This window comes from Saccopteryx bilineata, chromosome 5 (assembly GCF_036850765.1).
Source record: "Saccopteryx bilineata isolate mSacBil1 chromosome 5, mSacBil1_pri_phased_curated, whole genome shotgun sequence".
NCBI lineage: Eukaryota > Metazoa > Chordata > Mammalia > Chiroptera > Emballonuridae > Saccopteryx > Saccopteryx bilineata.
Genome location: NC_089494.1, coordinates 211031624 through 211058000, shown reverse-complemented (window position 1 = coordinate 211058000; position 26377 = coordinate 211031624). Strand labels below are relative to the sequence as shown.

The following is a 26377-nucleotide window of genomic DNA, read 5'->3' as shown; positions in this document are numbered from 1 at the left end:
TGACTTTTTAAATTTAGGATTTCCTGTTGATGACAATGGAAAACTAGTTGATCAACCAAAAGAAATGTGTGCTTCATGATTCCTTTATTTTTGCATCCTTTTGTGGTAACTGTATGAATACTGTTCACATTTTACGCAATCACGTTCACATTTGGATGTGGGGCACAGCCATGGAAGTGCTCACACAGGTTTCTAGAAGAAACTAGCGAAACAGAAGTGAATTAAAAGATTAAAAAAAAAGAACAACCCAAAAAGGAGTCATCACTCACAATGTTCATCAGGGTGAGGAGGTAGTTTTGGACGTGTTCTTTGCCATGGAAACGGACCACAGAGTCATCCACTCCCAGAAGCACCTCAATGTTGTAATCGTTTTCTCCCGCATGTCTGCGATGTCTAATGGTTTTGTTCAGCTGCCGGTCAATGCTGTGGTAAACAGTACCTAGATCGTCAAGGCCTTCCAGATCTGTCTCTATAAAGAAGCAAAAAAAAAAAAAAATGCTCAGGCATTTCAACTTCCTCAACAGGCCTTCTAGTAACTTCTTATAAGAAATGAATCTTCTAGAGGCCCATTGTTATAATCCATAATCACTGAGACACTGAAAGTTTATTCTCAATAAATAATATCATGTTCCTCAACATAGAACAGCAACATTGAGGAACATGATATTATTGTGCAGAAAGCCATATTGCCAGGCTGGCCTGAAAGTTCCGTGAGAATAAGAGCGGTTTTGTCTTCCTCTAGCTACATCCCCTGTGCAGAGCAAAGAGAGTGGGGGACAGGACACATGCTGGCTAAGGAGTTATTAAACAAATTGAGATTATAGATTAAAAAAAAATGTGTTGATAAGTTCACAGTGGTTAACTTAAGTAACTATAATCATAGAGTATAGAACAGGGGTCCCCAAACTACGGCCTGCGGGCCACATGCGGCCCCCTGAGTCCATTTATCTGGCTCCCGCCGCACTTCCGGAAGGGGCACCTCTTTCATTGGTGTCAGTGAGAGGAGCATAGTTCCCATTGAAATACTGGTCAGTTTGTTGATTTAAACTTACTTATTCTTTATTTTAAATATTGTATTTGTTCCCGTTTTGTTTTATTTTTTTTTTACTTTAAAATAAGATATGTGCAGTGTGCACAGGGATTTGTTCATAGTTTGTTTTATAGTCCGGCCCTCCGACAGTCTAAGGTGCAGTGAACTGGCCCCCTGTGTAAAAAGTTTGGGGACCCCTGGTATAGAATTTGTATTTCATACATTCAAATCACTCCTTTTCCCAGTAGCCTTAATTTAACAATCCAGTTATAGCATGGCAACACAACGGCATCTAGTGGTACAGTCATCAGTCACTCTGTATCACTTTGTTTCTTCTGGATATGTTTTTCTAGTGAATGCTGCAAAGGAAGGAATGGATATACATCCAGTTAACACTATAGGTCCACAATTTGTACCGGCAACCATTTGGATAGCAAGTCATTTCAATTGCTATAACTGAATCTATGAGATGCCAAAGAAAGTCATAAATTATCTAAAGCTAAAGAAAATAATAGTATAAATGATTTTTTATTTTTAGTTGAAGGAATTTAATTTTTTTATTTTCCAAATGGAGGTACACAGTACACACAAACACATAGAGGCATATATACAGAGAAATAAACATACAGCTGTACATATATCTATCTGGAGAAAATGAGTAAGGCATTCTTAGGTTCTAAATATCTAGATTGTCTGCTTTCAGATTAACATATTTTTGGCAAAGAAATTGTTTTTGGTGGAATGAAAAATGAAATTGATCATTTGGATACTAAAATAAAAACTCTTCAAAAGTGCTGGTATAAAACTGAAAGTATATTCATTTCCATTTCAAATATATAAAACCTGGGGAAAAAAAATCTTATTTTGCAAACTGCCTTGATGTCTAGAACAACCACATATCTAAAAACACATTTGACAGAACCACGTCTGACTTACGCTTTATATAAAGGTTTATTTAATGCTGTACTGGGGCCTGTAAGTTATGTGAATTAGTGTCTGACATTAATGAATAGGCATTTTCCTCTCCACCTTTGCTGGTTTTAGTAAAGTTGAGGGGTAAAAAAAAAAAAAAGGTGTCGCTTGACCAGAAAGATTGATGACCAAGCTATAGCCACATGGGATTAGAAATAGTGGAAGTACAGAGCCCACTACACCCTTACCCCTTCAAAAGGGGCGGGGGGATACCCAGCGCACTACCCTATGAGTATGGGCATAAGCTCTGAATGCAGGTTTGAAAGCATACTGTAATTCACTTTGACCCAAGCCCAACTGCTAGATCATTAGCTGGGAATTTTCTCCTCATCAGGGAATCTCATCGGCTCCACAACATATAAATAACTCTCACCACCAGCCACATCAAATGGAAGGCTTTCCTCAAAAGTTGGTTTTAAGAGTTATAAACCTGCATTGAAGGCAAGAGACTGTACCTGCAAACAGCTTTACTATTTAACCTCGAGTGTTTTCACACTCTTGAACTGTGGAAGGTTCTGATAGCTAGCACACAAATAGAAAATTCATACATGAACTCCCAGTTCTAAAAATGGTTCTTTTTGGCATAACTGTCAGCAACCACATTCAATGGAAATATACCAGCAATGTCATCATATCATTAAGTCTGGTGCATGAATGAAGGAGGCTGAATACTTGTTTCACAGAGATGATTCATTGTGCTCTAACACACCTTTGGTTTGGCCTTTCTATCTCTCCTTAAATAGGTCATTTTCTGGAAAGAGAAGAGAATCTCTCTCTCTCTCTCCCTCTCTCTTTCATTGCATGGAACCTAGGAAAGGAGAAGGAAGCCTTTTTCTTTCAACCATTACCTGTTATTCAACCAAAAGAAAACTCTGTCCCTATTCCCCCTGTGTCATATAATGTTCTTTTTTATGATTCCTAAAGTGGGAAATGCCAAACATTTCAAAGAAAAACATTGGAATAGCTTCTGGCACTTATGATCCATATACAACTCTATTAATTACAGACAGTTCAGAGGCTATAAAATATCTTCATTCACTATGAATTTTTCTCAGTATGCTTACTTTATAATGTAATGGTAAAATGATTAGTAGCATAGACTTAGCAGATATATCTGGCTTTAAATTCTGGAGTGTCATCTCCTAGCAGTGTGACTTTATTTAAGATGCCTAACTTCTCTGAGCTTTAGTTTCTTCATCGATAAAACTTTGCAGATATACTGTGATAAGATGATGGATGATAGTTAAAAACACTGTGCACCGTACTTAGATGTAAGTGCTTAATAAACACTGTTTACTGCAACTACTACAATAAGGATGCTTTCCCATTAAGAGAAGCCATCATTTTTTAAAGCTTCCTCATTCTCTCTTGTATATCACAAATGAAACAGTAACAGCTCTTTTAAAACAGAGATGAGAAAAAATTAAGGTCTTGAATTAGTGAAGGAAACTCTGAACTGCTGGGAACAATAGAAAGAATTAGGGTAACAGTATTTCCTATGGAGCATAAAGTGGATACAAGGAGAGAAGAATCTAGAATGTTTATGTTCAAGGTAACATCCTGCTACCAAAGTGTGTTCAAAGCGACCTGAATGGTGGCAGCTGAGTTGGACAGCAGAAAATGACTAATGTGATAACAGAATCAATGCGACGAGTTTATTTTGTAGATTAAAAACTATATAAAATTGGAAAGGTGGCTTACAGATGGCACTAATCACCCTCCCACACACACTCACTGAGTACCCACACCCAGGTAGACCCTGAGAAGGTGAAGAATTACTTGGCACTTCTCCAGGTGGAACCATGGCAACCTCACAGTTGTACTGTATTTACATTCAGAATGTAGCTGAATTTTACCACATAGTAACGATTATGTAGGCCTGAGTCACTTTCACAACTGCTAGTTTAAGTAGATCTAATCGGGGTACTACAACACTGTGAGTAATAGTTCACACCTTTCTAAAGCTTCCGAATTTAAAAACTGACAAACTTCGACAAAATTTTAGATGCCTCTGTGTCCAATTCTCCAATGTCTCTGTGCCCCCACAGACAGAGGAATAGGAACATTAAAGGGCAATATCAGTCTAATCATGCCCACTCATTCCCTATCAGATCTATTCACTCTTAAGAGGACTGAGAGGAATCACATGGAAGTCAGTACTCAAGTCGAAAAAATGAACATTGAGAGAAATTTTGTACCAGGTGTTGCAAACTATAGATCTCTGATGGCATCCTGTCGGCCTCCTGCCATAAAAGTTCATTCAAGGTTACCTGAATGGCAGTGGCTGAGTTGGCCAGCAAGAAGTGATTGATGTGATAACAGAATCAGCAGGAAAATGAAGCATCTTTAAAGAAATAAGTAAGTTCCTGCAATAGGTACAATAGTGCTATTATTATTGCCCAGGCTTCATTCCAAGTCACAATAAGTATAATCATTTTAGTGTTAAAGATCAAAGTGTTAGTGTTAACTCAGAATTCTGAACTTATCAAACAGATAAAATGGAATATAACTTGTTTTGCTGATTATGAACAGTTAGGCTTAAGTCATTTTCAGGATGGAATACAGCAGGTGCATATGCCTAGTTATATTTACAGTGGGATTGGTGAAATCATTCTGAATAAAAAAACAGGAGAAATCCCTATGGTCTGAAAAATAAGATAAAATTGGAAAGGGTCAAGTTCAAATTAAGTTCTCAGTCTGATATAACTGTATTTGGGGTTGGAATGCAATCTTTAGCAAACTGTGATAAAGGCAGCGAGAGAATCATCAACACCATATTCTATTCTCTCCTTCCTAAGGAGCAAAACATTCATTTTATTGGTAGTGGCAAAAACTCCAGCTAAAAGTCATTCCCAGTCTCCCTGTCACTGAGGATCACGCCTGACTAAGAATAAGCCGATGAGATAGGAGGAGACATTCTGCTTACACCTCAGTGACGGCTGTATGGAGGGCTTCGTGAAGGCTTCCCCAAGGAAGGTCATTCACCTTGGCAGCCGTGCCCCCACCTTTCCCTTTACTCAAGATGTCTTCCTGCTGCCTGGAAACATGGGCATGACATCAGGACTTCTACGAGGTGACTCTGGAAGGCATGTGCTGACTACGGGAGGGCAGATATGAAGAAGGGATCTGACCCCACGATGACTGTGGAGCCACCACCCCTGTCCTGGATTACCCATCGCCAGGCTTGGCTACACATGAGAAAAAGCACTTCCATTTTCTGTTTTTTGCCAAGTTTGGGTTTTCCTTTTCTATGTCACTGAATCTAGTCCTAACAGATATGACACCAAAAATATTTAATCTGCTTGTCTAGATTAGCACTTCTATTACCTTTGCAAATGCCAGTTAATTTTCATGTGAATAAGTGAATGATAAAGTAAGATCCACTTTACCAAAATGTTCCACAGCAGCTTTCTTTCCAGTGGCAGAAAATGAGAATCATACTGTTTTGCAGTGACAAAAACAAAAACCCAAACAGAATGATTCTATATGTAGAAATTATGCATTAATCATGAACAGAATAGTGTTGAAAATCAAGTGACTCAAATACCACAAGCTAGATTTTCTAATAGTAGGTGGAGATCAGATATAAAGATAGGAATAAAATCCAACAAATGTCATATGATAACATCAGATCAGAGGGCAGGTAACTTCAATAATTTTTTAGACCTGTGTGTATTATGCAACAGTTGATATTTTTAAAAAATTAATATTATTATCAATTCCTAAGAAGATACATTAATAGCATTGCCATATATATGGGGCCACCATTCTACCAAGCTATAAAATATTTCTTTTTTTTTTTTTGTGTGTGTGTGTGTGTGTATTTTTCTGAAGCTGGAAACAGGGAGAGACAGTCAGACAGACTCCCGCATGCACCCGACCGGGATCCACCCGGCACGCCCACCAGGGGCGAGGCTCTGCCCACCAGGGGGCGATGCTCTGCCCCTCCGGGGTGTCGCTCTGCCGCGACCAGAGCCACTCTAGCGCCTGGGGCAGAGGCCAAGGAGCCATCTCCAGCGCCCAGGCCATCTTTGCTCCAATGGGGCCTCGGCTGCGGGAGGGGAAGAGAGAGACAGAGAGGAAGGAGGGGGGGTGGAGAAGCAAATGGGCGCTTCTCCTATGTGCCCTGGCCGGGAATCGAACCCGGGTCCCCCGCACGCCAGGCCGACGCTCTACCGCTGAGCCAGCCAGCCAGGGCCTAAAATATTTCTGTGAAAAGTAGCTGAATGTTTCACCAACTGGGAAATTCCATAATGACACTTCAAAGAACTATACTCAGGCCAATTTATGATGTCAATTCAAGTTTCATTAGGTAACTGCTGCTATTTAAAAAAAAAAGACATTACCATTGAGGGAATATGAGTTTCCGTAATTTTTCCCCCCAAAAGTTCTAATTCTAAAATATATGTGTCGCTTTTGTTTTCTCCAACTACTTTAAGGGATAACATATGGAATTTTTTTTAATGGAAAACTTCTTATCTTTTAAGTGAAAAAATACTGCTTTGGGTTTGCAATCATTAAACAAACAGAAATGTCACCTCTATTCCAATATATAGAAAATTCTATCTTTTAATAAGAATCTCCTATATGTTAGAATATAGAATACTTTTATCTGCAAATAAAGAAAATGAAGTATTTTATGCAATCTGAAAACATATTTGTTTGCGTTAAGGAGGTCCAAAGGCAGGGCTATTTCTGGGTTAATCGATTCATCAGCAGTAAATCATTGACCACCCAGTTTTTCTCATCTTCCCATAACCTGCCATTGTTGGTGTATAAGCTATGTCTTCAGATCAGCTTCTTTGATTGTCTGCAAATGATGGCGCCAATCCCAGCATCATAGCCAAGTACAACAAATTTTATTTCCACACGTCTTTCTTAGGAGTAGACAAAACTTATTTCTAGAAGCCCTCCGGTCCATTTAACTATGTATATGTTTCAGTGGCCAGTATTGAATCAAATGCCCATGTAAAAATCATTCACAAATAAGAACAGAATCCCATTTATGTCTTAGTCCAATCAGAAATCAACCTCAGTGACTGAAGCCAGCCTCTTCTGAAGCATGGGTTTATGCATAATACTAAGGTTCTGTTTTAAAAACGAAGAAAGGAGGACTTAAAATAAAAAAGAAGGGGGCATGGATGTTGTACAGGCATCCAAAGTGCTGAATCCTCCATTTTCCGTGTTCCCTAGTCACAGTCTTTCTGCTGGATTCTTTTCTTCTTAGTTTGCATGAGCACAATTTGTGTTTATCTTTTTTAAGTGAGAGGAGGGCAGATAGAGACTTCCGCATTCACCCCAACCGGGATCCACTCAGCAGCCCCCATCTGGGGCTGATGCTCGAATCAGTCGAGCTATCCTCAGCACCTAACGCTGATACTTGAACCAGTTGAGCCCCTGACTAAGAGGGGAAGAGAGAAAAAAGAGAAACAGGGATGGGAAGAGAAGCAGAGGTTCACTTCTCATGTGAGCTCTGACCGGGGATAGAACCCAGGACGTCTATCTGCATGCTGGACTGATGCTCTATCCGCTGAGCAAACCGGCCAGGGCCTAATTTTTCTTATTGTAATCTGCTTGCCGAGAGATCACTTCTATTGAATACATTCCTTTGGGCTCTTCATGTCTTTGGAAAGGCAGAGTCCTTCATTCCCAGAGAAGTAGACTCTCATCACCGTTGCCTGCTCTGCCACATTCCAACCATTTCTTGAATAAATCACTAAGATGTCAGGGTGTGGGCTGAGTTGTCAGACAAAATATAGTATTCTCTGTTAAATTCAAATTTCAGATAAATAATAAATATGTCCCAAATATTGATTGGGACATACCTAATACTAAAAACTTACTGTTTATCTAAAATTAAAATTCCAGGCCCTAGCCGGTTGGCTCAGCAGTAGAGCGTCGGCCTAGCGTGCGGAGGACCCAGGTTCGATTCCCGGCCAGGGCACACAGGAGAAGCGCCCATTTGCTTCTCCACCCCTCCGCCGCGCTTTCCTCTCTGTCTCTCTCTTCCCCTCCCGCAGCCAAGGTTCCATTGGAGCAAAGATGGCCCGGGCGCTGGGGATGGCTCCTTGGCCTCTGCCCTAGGTGCTAGAGTGGCTCTGGTCACAACAGAGTGATACCCCGGAGGGGCAGAGCATCGCCCCCTGGTGGGCAGAGCGTCGCCCCTGGTGGGCGTGCCGGGTGGATCCCGGTCGGGCGCATGCGGGAGTCTGTCTGACTGTCTCTCCCTGTTTCCAGCTTCAGAAAAATGAAAAAAAAAATCCAATAAAAGTCCTGTTTCTTTTTTTTGCTAAATTTGGCAACTCTAGTTGTGGGGCAACTATGTTTCTCCAGGCAATCTAGGTAGCTTCATGGATTTACACTCTCTGGCCTCACCTCTGTACTCCACTCTCTAGCAGTGGGCATTGACCTAGGCATGGCTGAGTACTATATTCATTTCCTTGACTCTAGTAACTGGTTAATAATATAGATGGGCAAACTGCCTAAATCATGCCAATGAAACTATGACCTAGGACTGTTTTACTGGGAGATAATAGGGAAGAGAAGTTCTTACTACTAAACTTGAAATTTGCAGAATATAACCCTGCAGCTGCTTGGGATAGGTACATGGGGGTAGTTGTTGGTGTATGTTTAATGCAAGAAGATGAAAGTCAAGATTACTAACGGAGAAAATAGTTTACGTTCCAGTGAGGACTTGAGGCCTTTGAAGTCAACCATTCTTAAAACCTTGGTCCTTTCAGTTCCACCACCTCATTTTCTTTTCTATTTGCTTAAAAAAATTTTTTTTTGCTTAACCCAGTTTGATGTTAGTTCCTAACAACTGAAACTAGAAGAACCCTGATTAACAAACCTATCCATATTTTTCCTGCTATAGTCATTAACTATCTGCATTTTCTCCCCACTCTTCTTTAATAAAATACCCTCAAGCTGCACAGTCCTTTGAAGATATATTCTGTTTAATCTCCCAAATTAATTAGTTTATTCCTCATTTCATTTTAAATGAAGGCCTTTTTGCTAGTGATGTGATTTGTAGTTTGATTCTTCTGTTGATCTTACTCAGCTAAAGTCATAGTTTCGGAGCACAGTACAGTTTTTAACTTTCAAATTTTCCTACTCTGTACATTTGCAAGCATTTCAATGAACATTTTTTATCCTTTTGATTAAATTATATTTCTTCTTCTTTATGGTTTTTGTTATTGCACTCTACTAAATTAAGTAGTAGAGACAGTGGTTCCTATGTCCAATTTACTAGATTATGCCTCAGTAATTTCTCATTGCTAGAAGTTCAAGTTTGCTAAGTAATCTCAGATGCAAATAGGGGGTAGGATTCTGTTTATAGCTGTCAATTTCAAAGTTCAAGTTATTTCTGTCAGTTTCCTTTATATGTTACTTTGTTAAGGGTAAAATATTTATTTACCTCAAATTTCCCTAGGAACTCTACTTGAGCATACTAAATTTTTCCTCAAAGGCATACTGAATGATTTAATAAAAATTTATACCAGCTGTTATAGCCAAACTATGAATATTAACATTTGCCATTTATTCTTTCTGGTAAATATTTAAAGCACTGAGCCCCTGACCTGGCACCATTCTAATTACTGGGAGTGTAGCCGTGGACACAGCAGACATGGAACTTGACCCCATAGACTAAATTTCCAATAATAAGAATAATGAAGCAGAGTAAGAAGAAAATGAGCAGAATAAGAGTAATAAAGAAAGACAGGCACAATTTTAGATAAGGTGTTGAAAGAAGGCCAGCAGTAGATCTTGCAAAATGACGGAGTAAGCCACGTGAATATTAGTTATATTTGGATGAGATATAAGGACCTTTTATACATACATATATGTAAATTTTGTCTTCATATTTATAGTATAGAGCTCTCAGAATTCATGGCACAGTACAAAACACCTAACCCACAAATGATAATATATAAGTTAAATTTAATAAAAGCATTTTTCCATTCAAATAAAATTATTAAGCCAGCAATTCTTTTCTTTTTTCTTTCCTTTTTCTTTTTTTTTTACAGTATGGAGAGGCAAGGAGGCAGAGAGACAGACTCCTGCATGCACCCCAACCGGGATTCACCCAGCAAGCCCACTAAGGGGCGATGCTCTGTCCATCTGGGGCCGTTGCTCCACTGCTCAGAACTGAGCCCTTTTCACCTGGGGTGAGGCCATGGAGCCATCCTCAGCGCTCAGGGCCAAACTGCTTAAACCATTTGAGCCATGGCTGCAGGAAGGAAGGTGAGAGAAAGAAAAATAGCGAAGGGGGAAGGGGTAGAGGAGCAGATGGTCGCTTCTCCTGTGTGCCCTAACTGGAAATCGAACCCAAGACTTCCACATGCTCAGCTGACACTCTACTACTGAGCCAACTGGCCAGGGTGAGCGAGCTATTCTTAAGGTGAATTTCCACTAACAACACTAATTTGCTAAAATAAAACTATTCCTAGTCTAAGGAATAGAATATGCCAGAGGAAAGAAACAATTATATTTACATTTTATCCTATGCCTATTATACATTCTCCCAGATAGTGCCAATCATATGAAAATGAAAAAATTGGGGGTATTTCTACATTTTCTGTTTTTTAAAAACATATGGAATACATGCAGTTTTAATAGCTGTTTTAATGTTTTATCTTCCAACATTTCAGTTAGTTCTGGGTTGATTTTGATTGACTTTTCTCATCAATATGGGTTTCATGTTCCTGTTTCTTTGCATACCTGGTAATTTTGATCAGACGTCCAACATAGTAAATTCTACCTCAGCTGCCGGATGTATTTGTACTTCTATAAACATTCTTAGCTTTGTTCTTGCATACAGTTAAAATACTTTAAAACAGTTTGGTCCTTTCAGATCTTGCATTAAAGATATATTCATCGAGATCAGACCAAAGCTCATCTAGAGTTAATTACTCACAATGACTGAGGCAAGACCCCTGTGTACTCTATCCCATGCTGGGTGAGTCACGAGATATCCAGTCTGCCTAAAGGCAACAAGCACTCCCCCCAGCCCCATGTAACTACAGGCACGATCACCTCCAACTCTCCCAGGTGTTTCTAGTCCAGGCTTTGCACAGTTTCCTCACATGAATGTGCGACCAGGACTTGGCTAAATACTAGAGGGGAACCTCTACAGCCCTTCGGAGTTCCGTGTCCATTCAGGTCTCTTTTCTCCCACACTCAGTTTTGTGAACTCTGGCCACCCTCATCTCCCAGACTCTCAGCTCTGGCTCCTCAACTCTTTCCCAGGATTCAGACAGGAAACTCTCCAGGAAGGAAGCAGGGGCAATGCTGAGGCTCACCTCATTTGTTTCTCATCGCATAGGTATTGCTGTCCTTCAATGCCAGATAGCCAGTATTTGCAAACTATCGTTTCATATATTTTGTCCATTTCTGGTTATTTAAAGGAGAGTAAATTCAATCTCTGTTACTTCATCTTGGCCAGAAACAGAAGTTCACTTAATTGAATTTTGCCAAGAGCATATGGTGCTTTAGAAACTTAGGTTTACAGAATATTACTCAGTGACATGACTTAGAATTTTCTATAACAATTCAATCACCCCCAAATAATTTTTGACTCATCTTTACTTGGACTTGGGAAAGTTAGATACTTAGTAAATGTTCAGTGTAAAAACCATAACATTGCTCTTTTAATTAAAAAGAAAAAAACAAACAAACACATACATTTATGAGATAACAAATTTTCTTGAAAATGTCCTTGCAGGGTATCATATGCAAGGGAGAGCAATGTAAGGTTGCACAGCACTTAGTAAATTAAAAAAAAATCTTATTCATCCTTCTCAAAAAAAAAATGTGAACTTTATTAAAAGTTGGCTGAGCCCAAAGGTACTGTAAATGTGTTTGCAGAAAAGAAAACTGTCTTCCAAGTGTAGCAAAAACAAAACAAAAAAAACCCTGCTTGTTACTTAACAAAAGCCTGGGGAGAGTTCAAAAAATTAAAACCTTAACAAACATAGGTATCACCTTACAGTCCAAAGAACACGATGTTTGGAATATTCACTGAAAAGGTTCTACACTGAGTCTTTTAGAAAACTGCAAACTAGGTTTTTAAAAATCATAATTAGATGATAGAAAATTGGGGGTGAACTTCAGGAAATCGTTACAGATCTTGTGAGGACAAGAAATAAATTCTATCAAGCAGGACTTACTGTGGGCCATCCTCTGAAATCGACGAGGCACACCAAGCAGAGTGAAACTGCTCAAAAAAGAAATCATCTTGTGGTAAGTGAAGAAAAATAAAACAAAGATGGTTTATGGTACACTAGGACTTATATCTAAATTCATCTTTCAAAATTTTAAAGATCCTTTTTTGCATTATTAGTGCAAGAAATTTCAAAATTGTTATGTTCAACTCAAACTGAGGAATGATGTATTTCAGGCGTCCCCAAACTACAGTCCTGCGGGCCGCATGCGGCCCCCTGAGGCCATTTATTTGGCCCCACCGCACTTCCACACTTCAGGAAGCGGCACCTCTTTCATTGGTGGTCAGTGGGAGGAGCACTGTATGTAGCGGCCCTCCAATGGTCTAAGGGACAGTGAACTGACCCCCTGTGTAAAAAGTTTGGGGACCTCTGATGTATTTGATAGGTTAACATAGATAGATATGATATATACTGAAAATATTTAACCACCTCCTGTCATCAAAATCCACAAATGCTGATATTTTCTTCAAATATCAGAAGGGAACTCCAGACGACCAGTAGAACCAGATGGTTTTCGGGGGGAGTTCTGTACCATGCCCGTTATCCCAGCATAAATATTAATGTACCTTCTCACTTTCAAACGTGTCCTGGATTGAACAGTAAATTAAAAGTTCACCCTTTTGATAGGTCTCTCCATCTCAGCTTGTGATTTCTAGGAGGCAGGGCTGAATATATACAATTTTCTTTCATGTACTTATTCAATAATAGGCTGCAATTCCTGGGCATCCATGCCCCGGTTGCAGTGGTGGTCTTTCTTGGTGGTAGAAACAAAGGTGGTGAATATGGCTACTTGGTGTCGACGCCCATTCCAATTTCATTGTGGTGCATATTCTTGCAGAAGCTGGAACTACGTGCCCCGATATGCTTGCAGGAAGGATTCCAGGTGAGAGTATGGTTAAGCCAATTAGATGCACTCATGTGAGCTCTGGAATTCAGAAGTGCAAATGCTGTTGGGGGTGACAGTGTGGAGATGGCTTTTCTTTAGCGGTGTCTTAGCTTTGAGTAGCCCGCAACGTGCACAATGAGAGGAAAGTGGAGTAGCAGCACTGGCAGTTTGTTGTCCTCAGAAAACACCTTTGGTGGCAAGTGCTTGGAGTCAACAGGTCTGGCAGCAGCTTGCTGTTTGCCCCCTCCCTGACTACACAGTGAGAGCAGCTTCTCCGGGGGGCCACGCTGCTGTATCCTTCTGGGAACTAGTCCTGGAGCCCAAGGCTACAGGCCACCCTTCCAACCCATCCAACCATTTAATGTGCACTTAATTATTTATATTATATCCTTTCAAGCTTAAAATAGCTAGTGTGGTTTCAATTTCCTGGAACTGAACCTTGACATATAGATGGTAAGTTATTTAACAAAACTGGGCTTCAAGTCTATAGCCATGTAATAAGACGGTTGGGCTATTCAATGACCTACAACATTCCTCCTTCTTCCAGAATTTTGCTTCTGAGATTCTCTACTTTAGTGGGGTTTGCCTAATACCTCAATTTTTCTTTCCTGAACTTCTCAGAAACTGCTTCCCATCTGGTCTCTGGCTTATGTTGCCATGTAACTGTTTCAGTAAGGTTACTATTAATATACTTTTAGTATTCAGGCTATACATCAAAAGCCATTGGTTGTATACAAGGCAAGCATGAGATCACTCATTCATTCAACATTGTTTTAGCATCTATTATGTGCCAGCTTCTCATAAGTAATATTATATAATCTCATTAACCCTGTCCAGCTATTTTCAATCTTTTCATCTCATGCCACACATAAACCAGTTACCAAAATTCTGTGGCACACCAAAAACAATATTCTGTTTTTTTGCCAATCTGACAAAAAATATAGGTATAATTTTGATTCATTCACATCAGATGGCTATTGTTGTGTTGGTTGTTGTCATCTTTTTAATTTGAAAATCTAAGGGAAGAGAGGACAGTGCCCCTAACTAGTCAAGTATTGCATGTTTTAAAAATTCTTGAGGCACAAGGGTTGAAAATTGCTAACTTAGTTCAAGTATTTGTTTAGACAAAATGTCCCTGGAAATACTTTTTATCTCTGTCTTGTTTGCAATTTAATTGCTTTCAGTCCTCACCCTGCAGGTCACCCTCTCACCCTTTGCCATTCCCAGCTTCGGACGGGACGGCTTCTTTACAGAAACTGACCTGATCAGGGAAGGATTCTTTTCCCGTCTCTCTAGACCACTGTCTCCATTTCTAGCCCACTTTGCTTTCTTCAGTAGAGTGAATTGTCACACATTCTCTTCAGTGATGCAGTCTTTCAACTTTGCATTTCATTCCTCTCCACTCTTAGTTTTCCTTATGTTTCTTTAGATGGCCCTTTGTTGGATCCTCTGTTCCTCACAAACTGGCTGAGAATCACCCCAAAACCTTTTGCTTTTTACATTAATTTCCTTGAACAACTCATTCAGTTGAAGAGTTTTGATACATTTGCTTTTTAACCCTTAGGTTATATATCATGAGTTACATTCTGTTCCAGTGTCTTCTCAGCATTCTTATTAATATTCTCAAAGCATTAACTTATCTCCACATAAAAAATCCTCAAACCATCTTCTGCACTTCCTTTCCAGGCAATCAAAACTCTGCAGTTATTTTTACTTTGCTTGCCTCATTGGGCCATTGCTAAATTCTGATAATTCTCGCCACCTGATATTCTTAGATTGCCCAGTCTCTCTGCTTTTCTGCATCCAGCAACATATTTCGGATTCTATACACTGAACTATTTCTTCTCTTTCTCTGTCTTCTACATTTATCATGTGTTCAACCACTTAAATTATCTTCTTTAAATGTTACTCCAAGAGCTTCTGGTTGTACAAATTTCCTTTCCTCAATAAATCTAAATCTTTTGGCATTGACCAAACATTGCACTACCTAAAATATATATGTGATTGCGTCTTAGTTTTATTTTTCTTCTAGAAAAGTTAACCTAATTATTTTTCATTACAATCTACTCATTTTTGCCATTTTTTACTTATTTCAACAGCCTAGAATGTAATCCACCTGAACAAAACAATATCTCAAAAAATTCTTAAAGAAATTGATCAAAGCTCTCCGTGTTCAAGGATTATTTCATCTGACTCTAATCATTATATTTAGAAGTCTCAGGATTTTCTACTAGCATTTGTAAAGCCAAAACAAAAACATCAAAAAAGTGTTTAAGGGTAAATTTATGTGCTATATTTTTCCTTACTCAGTGGACAGCAGAGTAAGTTCTGGGTAGAGCAAAGAATAGTCATAGATAATAAAACCACAACACATAATTTCATATAACAATGCTAAAAGCTAGGTATGTACTTGTTATAATACAGTTGTAGTTACATAAGAGGCAAGTAATTTTATGAGAGTTAGTGCATCTTTATCCTATTTGCTTTGGAGTTCTTTATAATATAGACTCCATGGAAGTCTAGACATGAATATAAGTAAAGTTTCTCAAATAAAGAATACTTCTGTCATTTAAAAAATATGATAAGCCCTGGCTGGTTGGCTCAGTAGTAGAGCGTTGGCCCAGCATGTGGATGTTCCGGGTTTCATTTCTGGTCAGGGCACACAGGAGAAGCGCCTATCTGTTCTCCACCCCTCCCTGTCTTGCTTCTCTATCTCTTTCTCTCTCTCTCTTCTCCTCCCCTCCTACAGCCATGGCCTGATTGGAGCGACTTGGTACCGGGCACTGAGGATGGCTCTATGGCCTCCATCTCAGTTGCTAAAAAGTGGCTCCAGTTACAATGGAGCAAGGGCCCCAGATGGGCATCTCTACCGAGTGGGTGGGCTGGGCACATGCAGGAGTCTGTGTCTGCCTCCCTGTCCTCTCACTAAATAAAAATAAATAAATAAATAAGCAAATAAATAATAAATTATGATAATAATCTATCTCATTTTTTAAAATAGGGAAATGTGTTCAAAAGTAGTTCAATGAGCCTGAAAATCATTAAGAGATCGGTAAGTGTTTGTTCTACAAGTAAATGAGTGAACAAATCAACAGTAAATAGCTTGAGTTCAGAGAAAATGAGAATATAAATGGATCATAATGTGTCAGTTTACAAAACACAGAAGAATAGAAAAGGAAAATAATAGCTAATTGTTACTGAAGTTTCGAACAGCACAAGAAGTTGTAATATCAAAGAAAAACTGCCTGACCAGTGTCAGGGCAGTGGATAGAGTGTTTACCTGGGACTTTGAGGTCCCAGGTTCCAAATCCCAGGGTCGCCAGCTTGAGCACAGGCTCACCAGCTTGAGCACGGGGTTACTGGCTTGAGCAAAGGGTCACTGATTTGGCTGGATCCCTGTGGTCAAGGTACGTATGAGGAGTGATCCAATGAACAACTAAATTGATGCAACTACAAGTTGATGCTTCTCATCTCTCTCCCTTCCTGTCTCTGTCTCTTTTATTAAAAAATAAAACAAAACAACAACAACAAAAAAAACTGGAGACAAGTTATACATTCAAGAGCTGAGATACAATTAAAGAAATTAATCTTATAATGCAAACAGAGACACATACTATAATACTGTATGGTATTATATTATAGTTCATGTACATATAATATTTATCTAATATAGTCAGTCCTTATTGTAGATTCTATATTAGTGAGTTTACTCATTAAAATTTATTTGCAATCCCAAGTCAATACTCTCAGTGCTTTCTGAGTCTGCATATGCAGATATTCATAGAATGACAAAAAAAAAAAACTCAATAAAGCAATAAAATAAAATAGAACACATGATTTTTAAGGAAGTAATAAATGTGTCACTATTTTCAGATGACATGAATTGTTTTTACAGAAAATCTAAAAGAATCTATAGATCAACTGTTAGAAATAATCAATTAAGTCACTGAAGATAAACCCAACATAAAAAATTACTTGATTTTGATGTGCAGTTAACCTTTAAACCAGTGTTTTTCAACCAGTGTGCCGTGAGACATGGTCAGGTGTGCCGTGGGGAAATTAAACATGGGTCCCCAAACTACGGCCTACATGCCGGATATGGCCCATGAAGGCTATTTATCTGGCCCGCCGCCAGGCACCTCCATCCGAACATAAAAATTTCCCTCATAATCCCTCCAGCTATCAGCAACAGGAGGAGTGGAGGCACAGGAAATGCTCACTGACCAATCACCTTCTAGGATTCATCCCGACCACTAGCGATGAACCAATAGTAGGCTGCCTCTCATCCACACCCAGGAAGGTTCCCGCTCGGGCTGCCACGCACTTGTCATTGTGTGGCCTCGGCGAGTAGTTGAAGCTGCTACTCCTTCCCCTGGTCCCGATTTCTAATACTGTTCAGGACTGGAGGTAAATGTTGCCACCAGTAGATGAAGCCTCAGCCTCAGCTGGTTATGTCTATCTTGATGGTGTATATAGATATTTGACCTTTTTCTTTTTAAAAAAGCCCCCCCACACACACAGAGGGTGATATACAATGTATCACAATGCATCACAATGTTATCTAACTTTAAAGCTAAAGTTTGCTGATCTTCCTTTGGACAGTTTTGGTTATCTGTTGCCAAGGAGTTCCCCATTTGGGCCAACAAAGCTATTTTGACATTGCTCCCATTTTCAACCACATATTTATGTGAGCTGAGCTTCTCAAGCTTGACTGAGATAAAAACTAAAAACAGAGAGAGACTGAGAACTGTTGAGGAAAAGCTTCATGTGTGTCTTTCTACCATTCCTGCCAGGATATCCCTTTTGTGTTCATCGAAACAGGCCCAGGTTTCACACTGAGTATAAATACATTTAGAAAATATATTATTAACTATATGTATAATATGTACTGTGTGATAGTGTCATTTTGGTAGGTGGTGTGCCCCAGGATTTTGTAAATGTAAAAAATGTGCCGTGGCTCAAAAAAGGTTGAAAATCACTGCTTTAAACAGTGGGGGGTTAGGGGTGCTGACCCCTATGCAGTCAAAAACACACATATAACTTTGACTCCACAAAAACTTAATGGTAGTTGTTCCTCAGTATCCAGGAGAGGATTGGATCTGGTACTCCCCACTTCTGCAGATACCCCAAACAGCGGATTCACACATTTCTTATATAAAATGGCATAAAACAATGTATATAGTCGGCTCTCTGCATCTGTGGAATACCAACCATGAATGGGAAATACTGTTTTCAATCCGTGATTGATGGAATACATAGATGCAAAACCTAAGGATATGGACGGCTGGCTATATATTTACTGAAAAAAATCTGCATTTAAGTAGACCCATGCAGTTTAAACCCATGTTGTTCAAAGGTCAGCAAACAATAAGAAAACACCATTTAAAAGTTAAAAAAATTAAACTCTTAGAACAAATCTAACGAAGTTATGCTAGATATCTACCCTGAAAACTATCAACATCACTTAAAGACATTGAGTCACAAAGAGAAAATATTTGTAACACATATCTGACAGAATATTCATATATAGACTATATAAGTACTTCCACAAAACAATAAAAAAAAGCAGACATCCAATTTCTACAAGTGTCCTTGAACATGGACTTTATAAAAATAACATTCAAATAGCCAATAGGTAGATATAAAGGTTCTCAACATTGTTAGACATCAGCAAAAATAAATTAAATCCAGATAAAACATACCTACTATAATGGCTAAAATGGAAAATAAACCTGAAATTCTAAGCATCGGTTAGCAATGTGGATCAATCGAAACTCTCATTGCGTTGCAGTTGGAAATGTATATTGACTGGCACACTATTTCTAAACTGTTTAGCATTACCTACTAAAGTTGAACGTGTGCATACCCTATGGCACAGCAGTCCATGCCTATGTAAAAATAAAACAGAAGTGAATGCATACGTGCACCCACCATAATACATGCACAAGAATATTCATATCTATTTATACTAGGTAAAACTGCATAATAAATTGAATGAATAAATTATGATGAATTGATATGATGGAATAGTATAAAGCAACAAAAGGAATACATTACTAATGCATACAGCAACATGAATTAATTTCATGGATAAATGTTAAGTTATAGAAACCAGACAAAAAAGAATAAATATCATAGGATTTAATTTATATCATATATACTAATTTCACAAAATGGCCAAACTATATTATGTTGATACAATTGTAAATGATGGTTACCTTTGGTGGGGTACTGACTAGGAGATGGCACAAGTTAGCTTTTGAGATGCTAGAAATATTCTATCAATATTCTAACAATTCAATGAGCTGAAAATTTACAACTTGTGAACTTTATCTATACTACAAGTTAAAAGAGATACCAAAATAAAACAAGAAATTTAAATATAAATCTATTCTATCATATCTTAATGATTGTTTGACACATAACAATATACATGAGTATATATACATATGAAATATTGGAGAAAATCATAAAAACCTCTGAAGGACAAAATGCAGCAATCTAAATAGATGTAAACTAATTTAGGCAAGAGTGGCAAAAGGCCTCCCACAAAGATTGTCTTCTCTCCTTCTAAAAGTGACTTGAAAACAAAAACAGTTTAAATTAATACACGACATTTACTTCCTAGAGGGTGGAATGTGAATGTCTGGTTAATGTAAGCCTTGCTAGAGTACACAGGATATTTGCCAGATTTTTGCCAAAGAATGCCTATGAGATCATTCTTCAAAAGGCCTCCCCTCCACACTCCTGACATGATATAAACTACTTTGGTATTTATGTATGCTGGACACTGCTTTAGTGCACTTTACAGGCCTTTAAATAAAACCAGCTGTCATTCTAGGCAAGCTTAAGAAGAAAAAAAAGAAACAGTTTCTTTATTGCACATAAGAATCACCTAATTCTTAGGGCCTCATCCAAGATAGTTTGATACACTCAGTCTGCAATGGGTTCTAGAATTAGCTCTTCAAAAAGCACTCCAGGAGATCCTGGATCAGGTGGTCTGGGTTGCACATTTACTGTATACTGCTCTTCACAATAATATGACACATTAATTTTCAATTGATCTAATTATTTTAAAAATGTAATGTCTTTTCTCTACATGATCTTTATTAGTTTGGATAATAGAGCCCAATAAAATAAACACTAAAGAAAAGAAAAATAGGGAAAAAATAAAGAAAAACCTAAAAAAGACTGAAGAGAATAGAGAGGAATAAATAATCTGCAATTTAAAATTGCAGCGGCTAAATGAAAATCAGAACATTCTGGTTGTTTTAAGTGAGAGACTAAGACCTGCTTAGAACCCACTCAGAGAACATGGTAGAAAAACAGAAGATAAAACATTCAACAAAATTAATTTTTTCTACTGAAAAAAATAATTTCTTAAATAAGCAACTAAAACACACACACACACACACACAAACACACACACACACACACACACACACCAAAACAGTAAACCAGATTAGTGCGTTGCTCATATTATGAGTTTGGGAATGATGTTTTTGCTTTTACACCATTATAAAATGGAGACACCACCAAAGAGCTATTCTGGACCTCAACATATCATATAATTAATGAATTAAGATAGTGAGCTATTTTAAGTTTCTCAAGATACAGTATACACTTATTCAAACTACTATGATTTTGATTTTTGTAAGTTTATTCAAATACAGTGGTACCTTGACAAACGGGTTTAATTCATTTCATGGCTGAGCTCATGACTCAATTTGCTCGTGTGTCAAATAGAATTTCCCATTTAAATTAACGGGAATGTAATTAATCCATTCCAGCCCCCCAAAACCACACAAATTTTTGTTTTATATGCTTTTAAATAAGAAATTGTACTTTATAATTAACAACTATAAGAGAGAATTTAAAGAAATAAACTGGTTTATTTACCTTCAAGGTCAGGTGAAGATGCTGGCGGGGGTGGGGGAGACTGGTGGAGGAAATTTTCATTTTGTGCGCTATCTCTTAAACTGACTTACTCTCTAAACACTTAATGCTACATTTAAGTGCAAAATTTAACTTACACACTACATATGATATGTAACTTTATTGCTAAACTTAATTGCAATTTTTTACTTTGCTTAATCATCATCATTTTCTTCACTGACTTTTGGCTTTTCTGCCACACTTTCCTCACTTTCACTTATAACAGGTGAAAGTGGTTACAACAAAAACCTTTCCATGGAAGTTTGTTTCTTCCTCCCTTTTAGAACGTTTAGCAGGCTAACTAGTGGAGGGTGGCGGGAGCTCGTGATTCAAATATCCACACGTTACTTAAAGCAAAATATAAAAAATCTCACTAGTGACTGCTCATCTCTCAAATTGCTCATGATTTAAAGTGCTCATGTGTCAAGGTACCACTGTATATGAGTTAGCATTTTTAAAAGATTTAATATTATGAGCATGAAAAAAATAAGTAAATGCTACAGTGGAAAAGTATTATGGAGAAAAGTCACGTGAAAAAGTACATATGTAATTACTAAAGCTGTCTGTGAAAGAGTACAACTACTTTTTCCCCATATTGGATACCATTTGAATTTTTTTTTAATTTTTAGATTTATTAAATGCTTGGCACATGCTGATGATTGTCCTAGATGTTTAGCTTCTTATATGTTTCGTTTTTTTAATTTATTGTGTTTACATAGATTTTAGTGTCACCTCAAATTTTAAAGTGCTAGAATTAATTAGACAAAGTTTGATTTAATAACATTACTAATGATATAACACCAGTGATGAAATATATACATCTACCAAGCACTTAAAATGCAAACTGAAGGAATATTCTAATTATTAGTAATTATATCAATTTGAATGCACATTTCCACTTTAATATAACAAGTTATCAATAAATTATCATCATGGGTAAAAACAAAAAATAAACAGCACTTTATAACTACACATATTTTTAAGTTTCTGTTTGTTTTTCCTTCTCTACTAGGTCTGTAAAGTTTTTGGAGAATTGATTATGATTTATTCCTATTTGCATTGACAGTGCCTATACAATACAAGGCCTGGTGCATCAGGAAGGATTCAGTAAATAATGGTTGAGGAATTTCATACTTGCAGGAACCAAAAACCTAAGAACAATGCTGTCTTCTATCACATATGAACAAAATCATTTCAGAGGCTACATCTACCAGACATGACCTCATACTTGCATAAAGATGTATGCAGGTGTGTGGTCATGAGGAAAGGAGGTTATCAGCTAGAGAAATGAGACAGCTGAAAAAATCACTCACATTGATTTCTACCTCCTTGTATTTCTGGTAAATATTTTATTCATACTTGCCAACCTCTTCTTGAAAACCTTTCCCACACCTCCACACCACAATGTCATTCATGTTTCTACAACTTTTTATGCATACATTTATTATATGTATAATAGGGCTACATTACAGTATTATTTGTAACTATTTTCTTTGGCAGTTCTGGGAGTTCCCTGAAGGCAAGAAGTATGCCTTATATATCAGGGCCACTGTATTTTGTCCTGGAGGTTGTGCACTGCACCATAGCACCACATTGAAAGAGATGCTGTGAACATCATGGATATCGTAGACTGGTATACTTATTGATATATCATCAGTTTTCTGGTATGTGACTGTACCTTGAAGATAGTCCTTTATTTTACAATATTCAAAGTTCCTGGAACATGGAAGGTTACTCAGACATATTTATATAAATGAACACACCAAGAACTGAATGAGTAACTAATACATAAGAGATTAATGTACCAAATACTCATTTTAGCTTTCAAGATAAAGTCGACATGTGGGTAAGAAATGGATTCAATATGAAAGATAATCCAGATTAAAATGTGATAGAATTGAAGATCTTTTAGCAGTAAATATTGATACATTTTTATGGTCTGAAGATACATAAAGCAAATTTTCTCTGAAGTGAATATTGTAAGCTCTATTATTGCACCCCACCATTAAAGCAACCAACATGGGAAACTGGCTCCCAGATTCTCTCTGTCTCCCATAGTGCTTACAAGTTTAAATATTGTAAAGCATGATAAGCAAATGATAGTTTTCATTTTCAGGTCTTCAAGGGCAATGTATCCAAGAGACCTATAACTAGGGCAAGAGGCATTAATAAAACAAAACAACAAAGTAGTCTGTATTTCTTGGCTCTCTTCATTTAACCAGTATTGTCTGAGTATTTGCTTTGTATAGAAGACAATACTGAGTACTAGCATTCTTTAAGCAGATTCATGTCTCTAAACTTTCTCCTTAGCAAAATGATAACTTTTTACTATTTTGATATCCACTGCTGGGTTAGGGTAGAAGATACTAACCTAGGTGATGTGAAGTTTTTAAATCTAATTCAGGTGGCCAGAGGTATAATATAATTTAATCCAGTCTTTGGGTGTGCCCTGCTCTGAATAAAGGGGCATATCCAGATTTTTCAAGCTGTGTGAGCTCTTTAGGGTTTCTTTTAGTAACTCCATCTGCATTTAAAAGTAAAATATACATACATTGGGGATCTCAACAGGGAAAAATATAAATTGGTTAGAATTTCTAAAAATGTTAATAGCATTAAGCCACATGTTTAGGAAGCACTACAGAACCCAAGGAGGATAAACAGAACGAAAGCCATACTGAGGCGTAAACTCCAAAGACAAAGGGAAAGTTGCAGAATCAAAATCAGTCATAGAGAAAAAGAAACATTGCTTTCAAGGGAAAAACAATATGGTTGGCAAGTTCACTTCTCAGTAGAAATAAAAGTGCAAAGTCAGTGGGATCATATTTTTAAAGTGCTGAAAGAAAATATTCTACTAAAATAACCTATAAAAAATTAGGCAAATGAAAGATATTCCTGGATAAGCAGAGCTAAAACAAACAATCAAATTTGATGTCAACAGACCCACAGCAAAAGGTACAGTGAAGTCAGTTCTTCCCACAAAAGGAAAGTGATATCTGAAAAACTTGTACATAGAAAGGTAGGAAGGACACAAGAAAAAGTAGATAAATAAAAATGAATCTTGACTGTTTTGGGAGGTTGAAAAATATACCTAGAATTAAAACACATCATCATTATAATTAAAACATTGGTAGGGAGAGTTAATCTGATCTAAGATTCTAGTATTTTCCTAGGAAGTATCAAAAAATTATACTAGACCATAATATGAAAAGTAAAAATGTTGCAATTTTGAGGGTAAACACTGGGTAAATATAAAAAAAAATAGTAAAAACTCTGGGGTAAACATTAGAAGGATATAAAAGAATGTTTATATAACTAGCTAATAGAAGGTGGAAATAAAATAATAAAAAGATACTTAAGTAATTCAAAAGAAGGCAAAAAAGTAGAGAGAGTCAGACAAATAGGAACAAGACAAATAAGAAATGAGTAAAATGATAGATATAATCTCAGATATAACATTAATTATCATTGTGGGTTGAATTGTGTCCCACAAAAAGATATGTTTATGTCCTAAGCCCTGAACATAACCTTATTTGGAAGGAGCATCATTTCAGATGTAATCATGTCAAGATGAGGTCATATTAAATCAGGATGGAACTTAATTTAATGACTAGTGTCTTTATAAGAAGAGGGAAATTTGGACACAGATAGGTAGAAAGAACATCATGTGAAGATGGGAGCAGAGATTAGAATGATGTGTCGGCCCTGGCCAGTTGGCTCAGCGGTAGAGCGTCAGCCTAGCGTGCAGAGGATCCTGGTTCGATTCCTGGCCAGGGCACACAGGAGAAGCGCCCATTTGCTTCTCCACCCCTCCGCCGCACTTTCCTCTCTGTCTCTCTCTTCCCCTCCCGCAGCCAAGGCTCCACTGGAGCAAAGATGGCCCGGGCGCTGGGGATGGCTCTGTGGCCTCTGCCTCAGGCGCTAAAGTGGCTCTGGTCACAATATGGCGACGCCCAGGATGGGCAGAGCATCGCCCCCTGGTGGGCAGAGCGTCGCCCCTGGTGGGCGTGCTGGGTGGATCCCGGTCAGGCGCATGCGGGAGTCTGTCTGACTGTCTCTCCCTGTTTCCAGCTTCAGAAAAATGAAAGAAAAAAAAAAAAGAATGATGTGTCTATAAGTCAAGAAATAGTAAGAATTTCCGGCAATGCCAGAAGCTAGGAGAGAGGAGTGTAACAAACAGATTCTTCCTCACAGCCTCCAAGAGGAACCAATCCTGCTGACACCTGGATTTCAGACATCTAGTCTACAGACTTTGGAAGAATAAATTTCTGTTGTTTTTAGACTACCATTTTGTGGTAATTTGTTATGGAAACCCTAGACAACTGATACAATTATATTACGTGGAAATTAAATATATATTTAAATGAAAAACAATAACAACAAAGATTGTCATGCTGTATAAGAAAACAAAAATAAAAATAGCAATATACCACTTACAAGAGACATACTGTACCTTAAATACTAAGATGCAGATGTTGAAAATGAAAGACTGGAGAAAAGTACAGCAAGCAAACACGAAAGAAAAAGCAAGTGCAGCTATACTAATATCAGATAAGTTAGATTTTAAAGCACGGAGCATTATTAAAAATAAAGAAGACACTTACACAATTAAAAACAACTGAATCCACCATGGAGAAATAGCAATTTTCAATTCACATGCAACTAATTATATAGCCTTATAATAGCTAATACAAAATTCAGCAGAACTAAAGTGAAGAAAAATGTTCTTAATCACAGTAAGTAGATTTAACACAACTAACTAAAGAATAAGCAGATTTTTTTTAAAAAAATGCATTTCTAGGTTATATTAACAACACAATTAAGAAACTTGACAAATAACATTGTATCCAGTAATGACAGAATTCACATTCTTTTCAAGTGATCATGGAATATTTGTCTTCTGCTGGACCATAACATTTTACGCTGGACCATAAAGCAAGTCAGAACAAATATCAAAGAATTTAAATCATTAAGTGTTCTCCCACTACAATGGAATTGAGCAAGAAATCAAAAGCAAAAAGGCAAAGAGAAAATTCTCATACAGTGAAATTAAGCAATACACTCATAAACCATGTGTCAAAGAAGACATCACAGTGGAAATTAGAAAATATGTTGAGCTGAAAAATAGCACATTAGATTTTTGGGATGCACATAAGGCCGTACTTAGAGGGAAAATTTATATCCTTGAATGCCTAATTTGGAAAGAGTAGAAAGAATAAATACCAACTTCCTAAATATTCATCTTAAAAAAACTAGAAAAAGAAAAAATATCAAAGTCATTAAATTAGATGAGATAATAAAGAGAAGAGAGGAAATAAAATAAAATATATAGAC

The 26377-nt window shown here is 37.6% G+C and overlaps 1 protein-coding gene across 2 annotated transcripts in view; it reads right to left on the bottom strand.

Moving 5' to 3' along the window:
* The window catches only part of ADAMTS3 (ADAM metallopeptidase with thrombospondin type 1 motif 3), a 259718-nt gene that overhangs the window by 58307 nt on the left and 175034 nt on the right, over window positions 1–26377 (bottom strand). For both annotated transcript variants that reach the window (XM_066280883.1, XM_066280884.1), the window contains one exon: window positions 270–469. In XM_066280883.1, the coding sequence (XP_066136980.1) occupies window positions 270–469 (200 nt within the window). The remainder of the gene's footprint in view (window positions 1–269; window positions 470–26377) is intronic.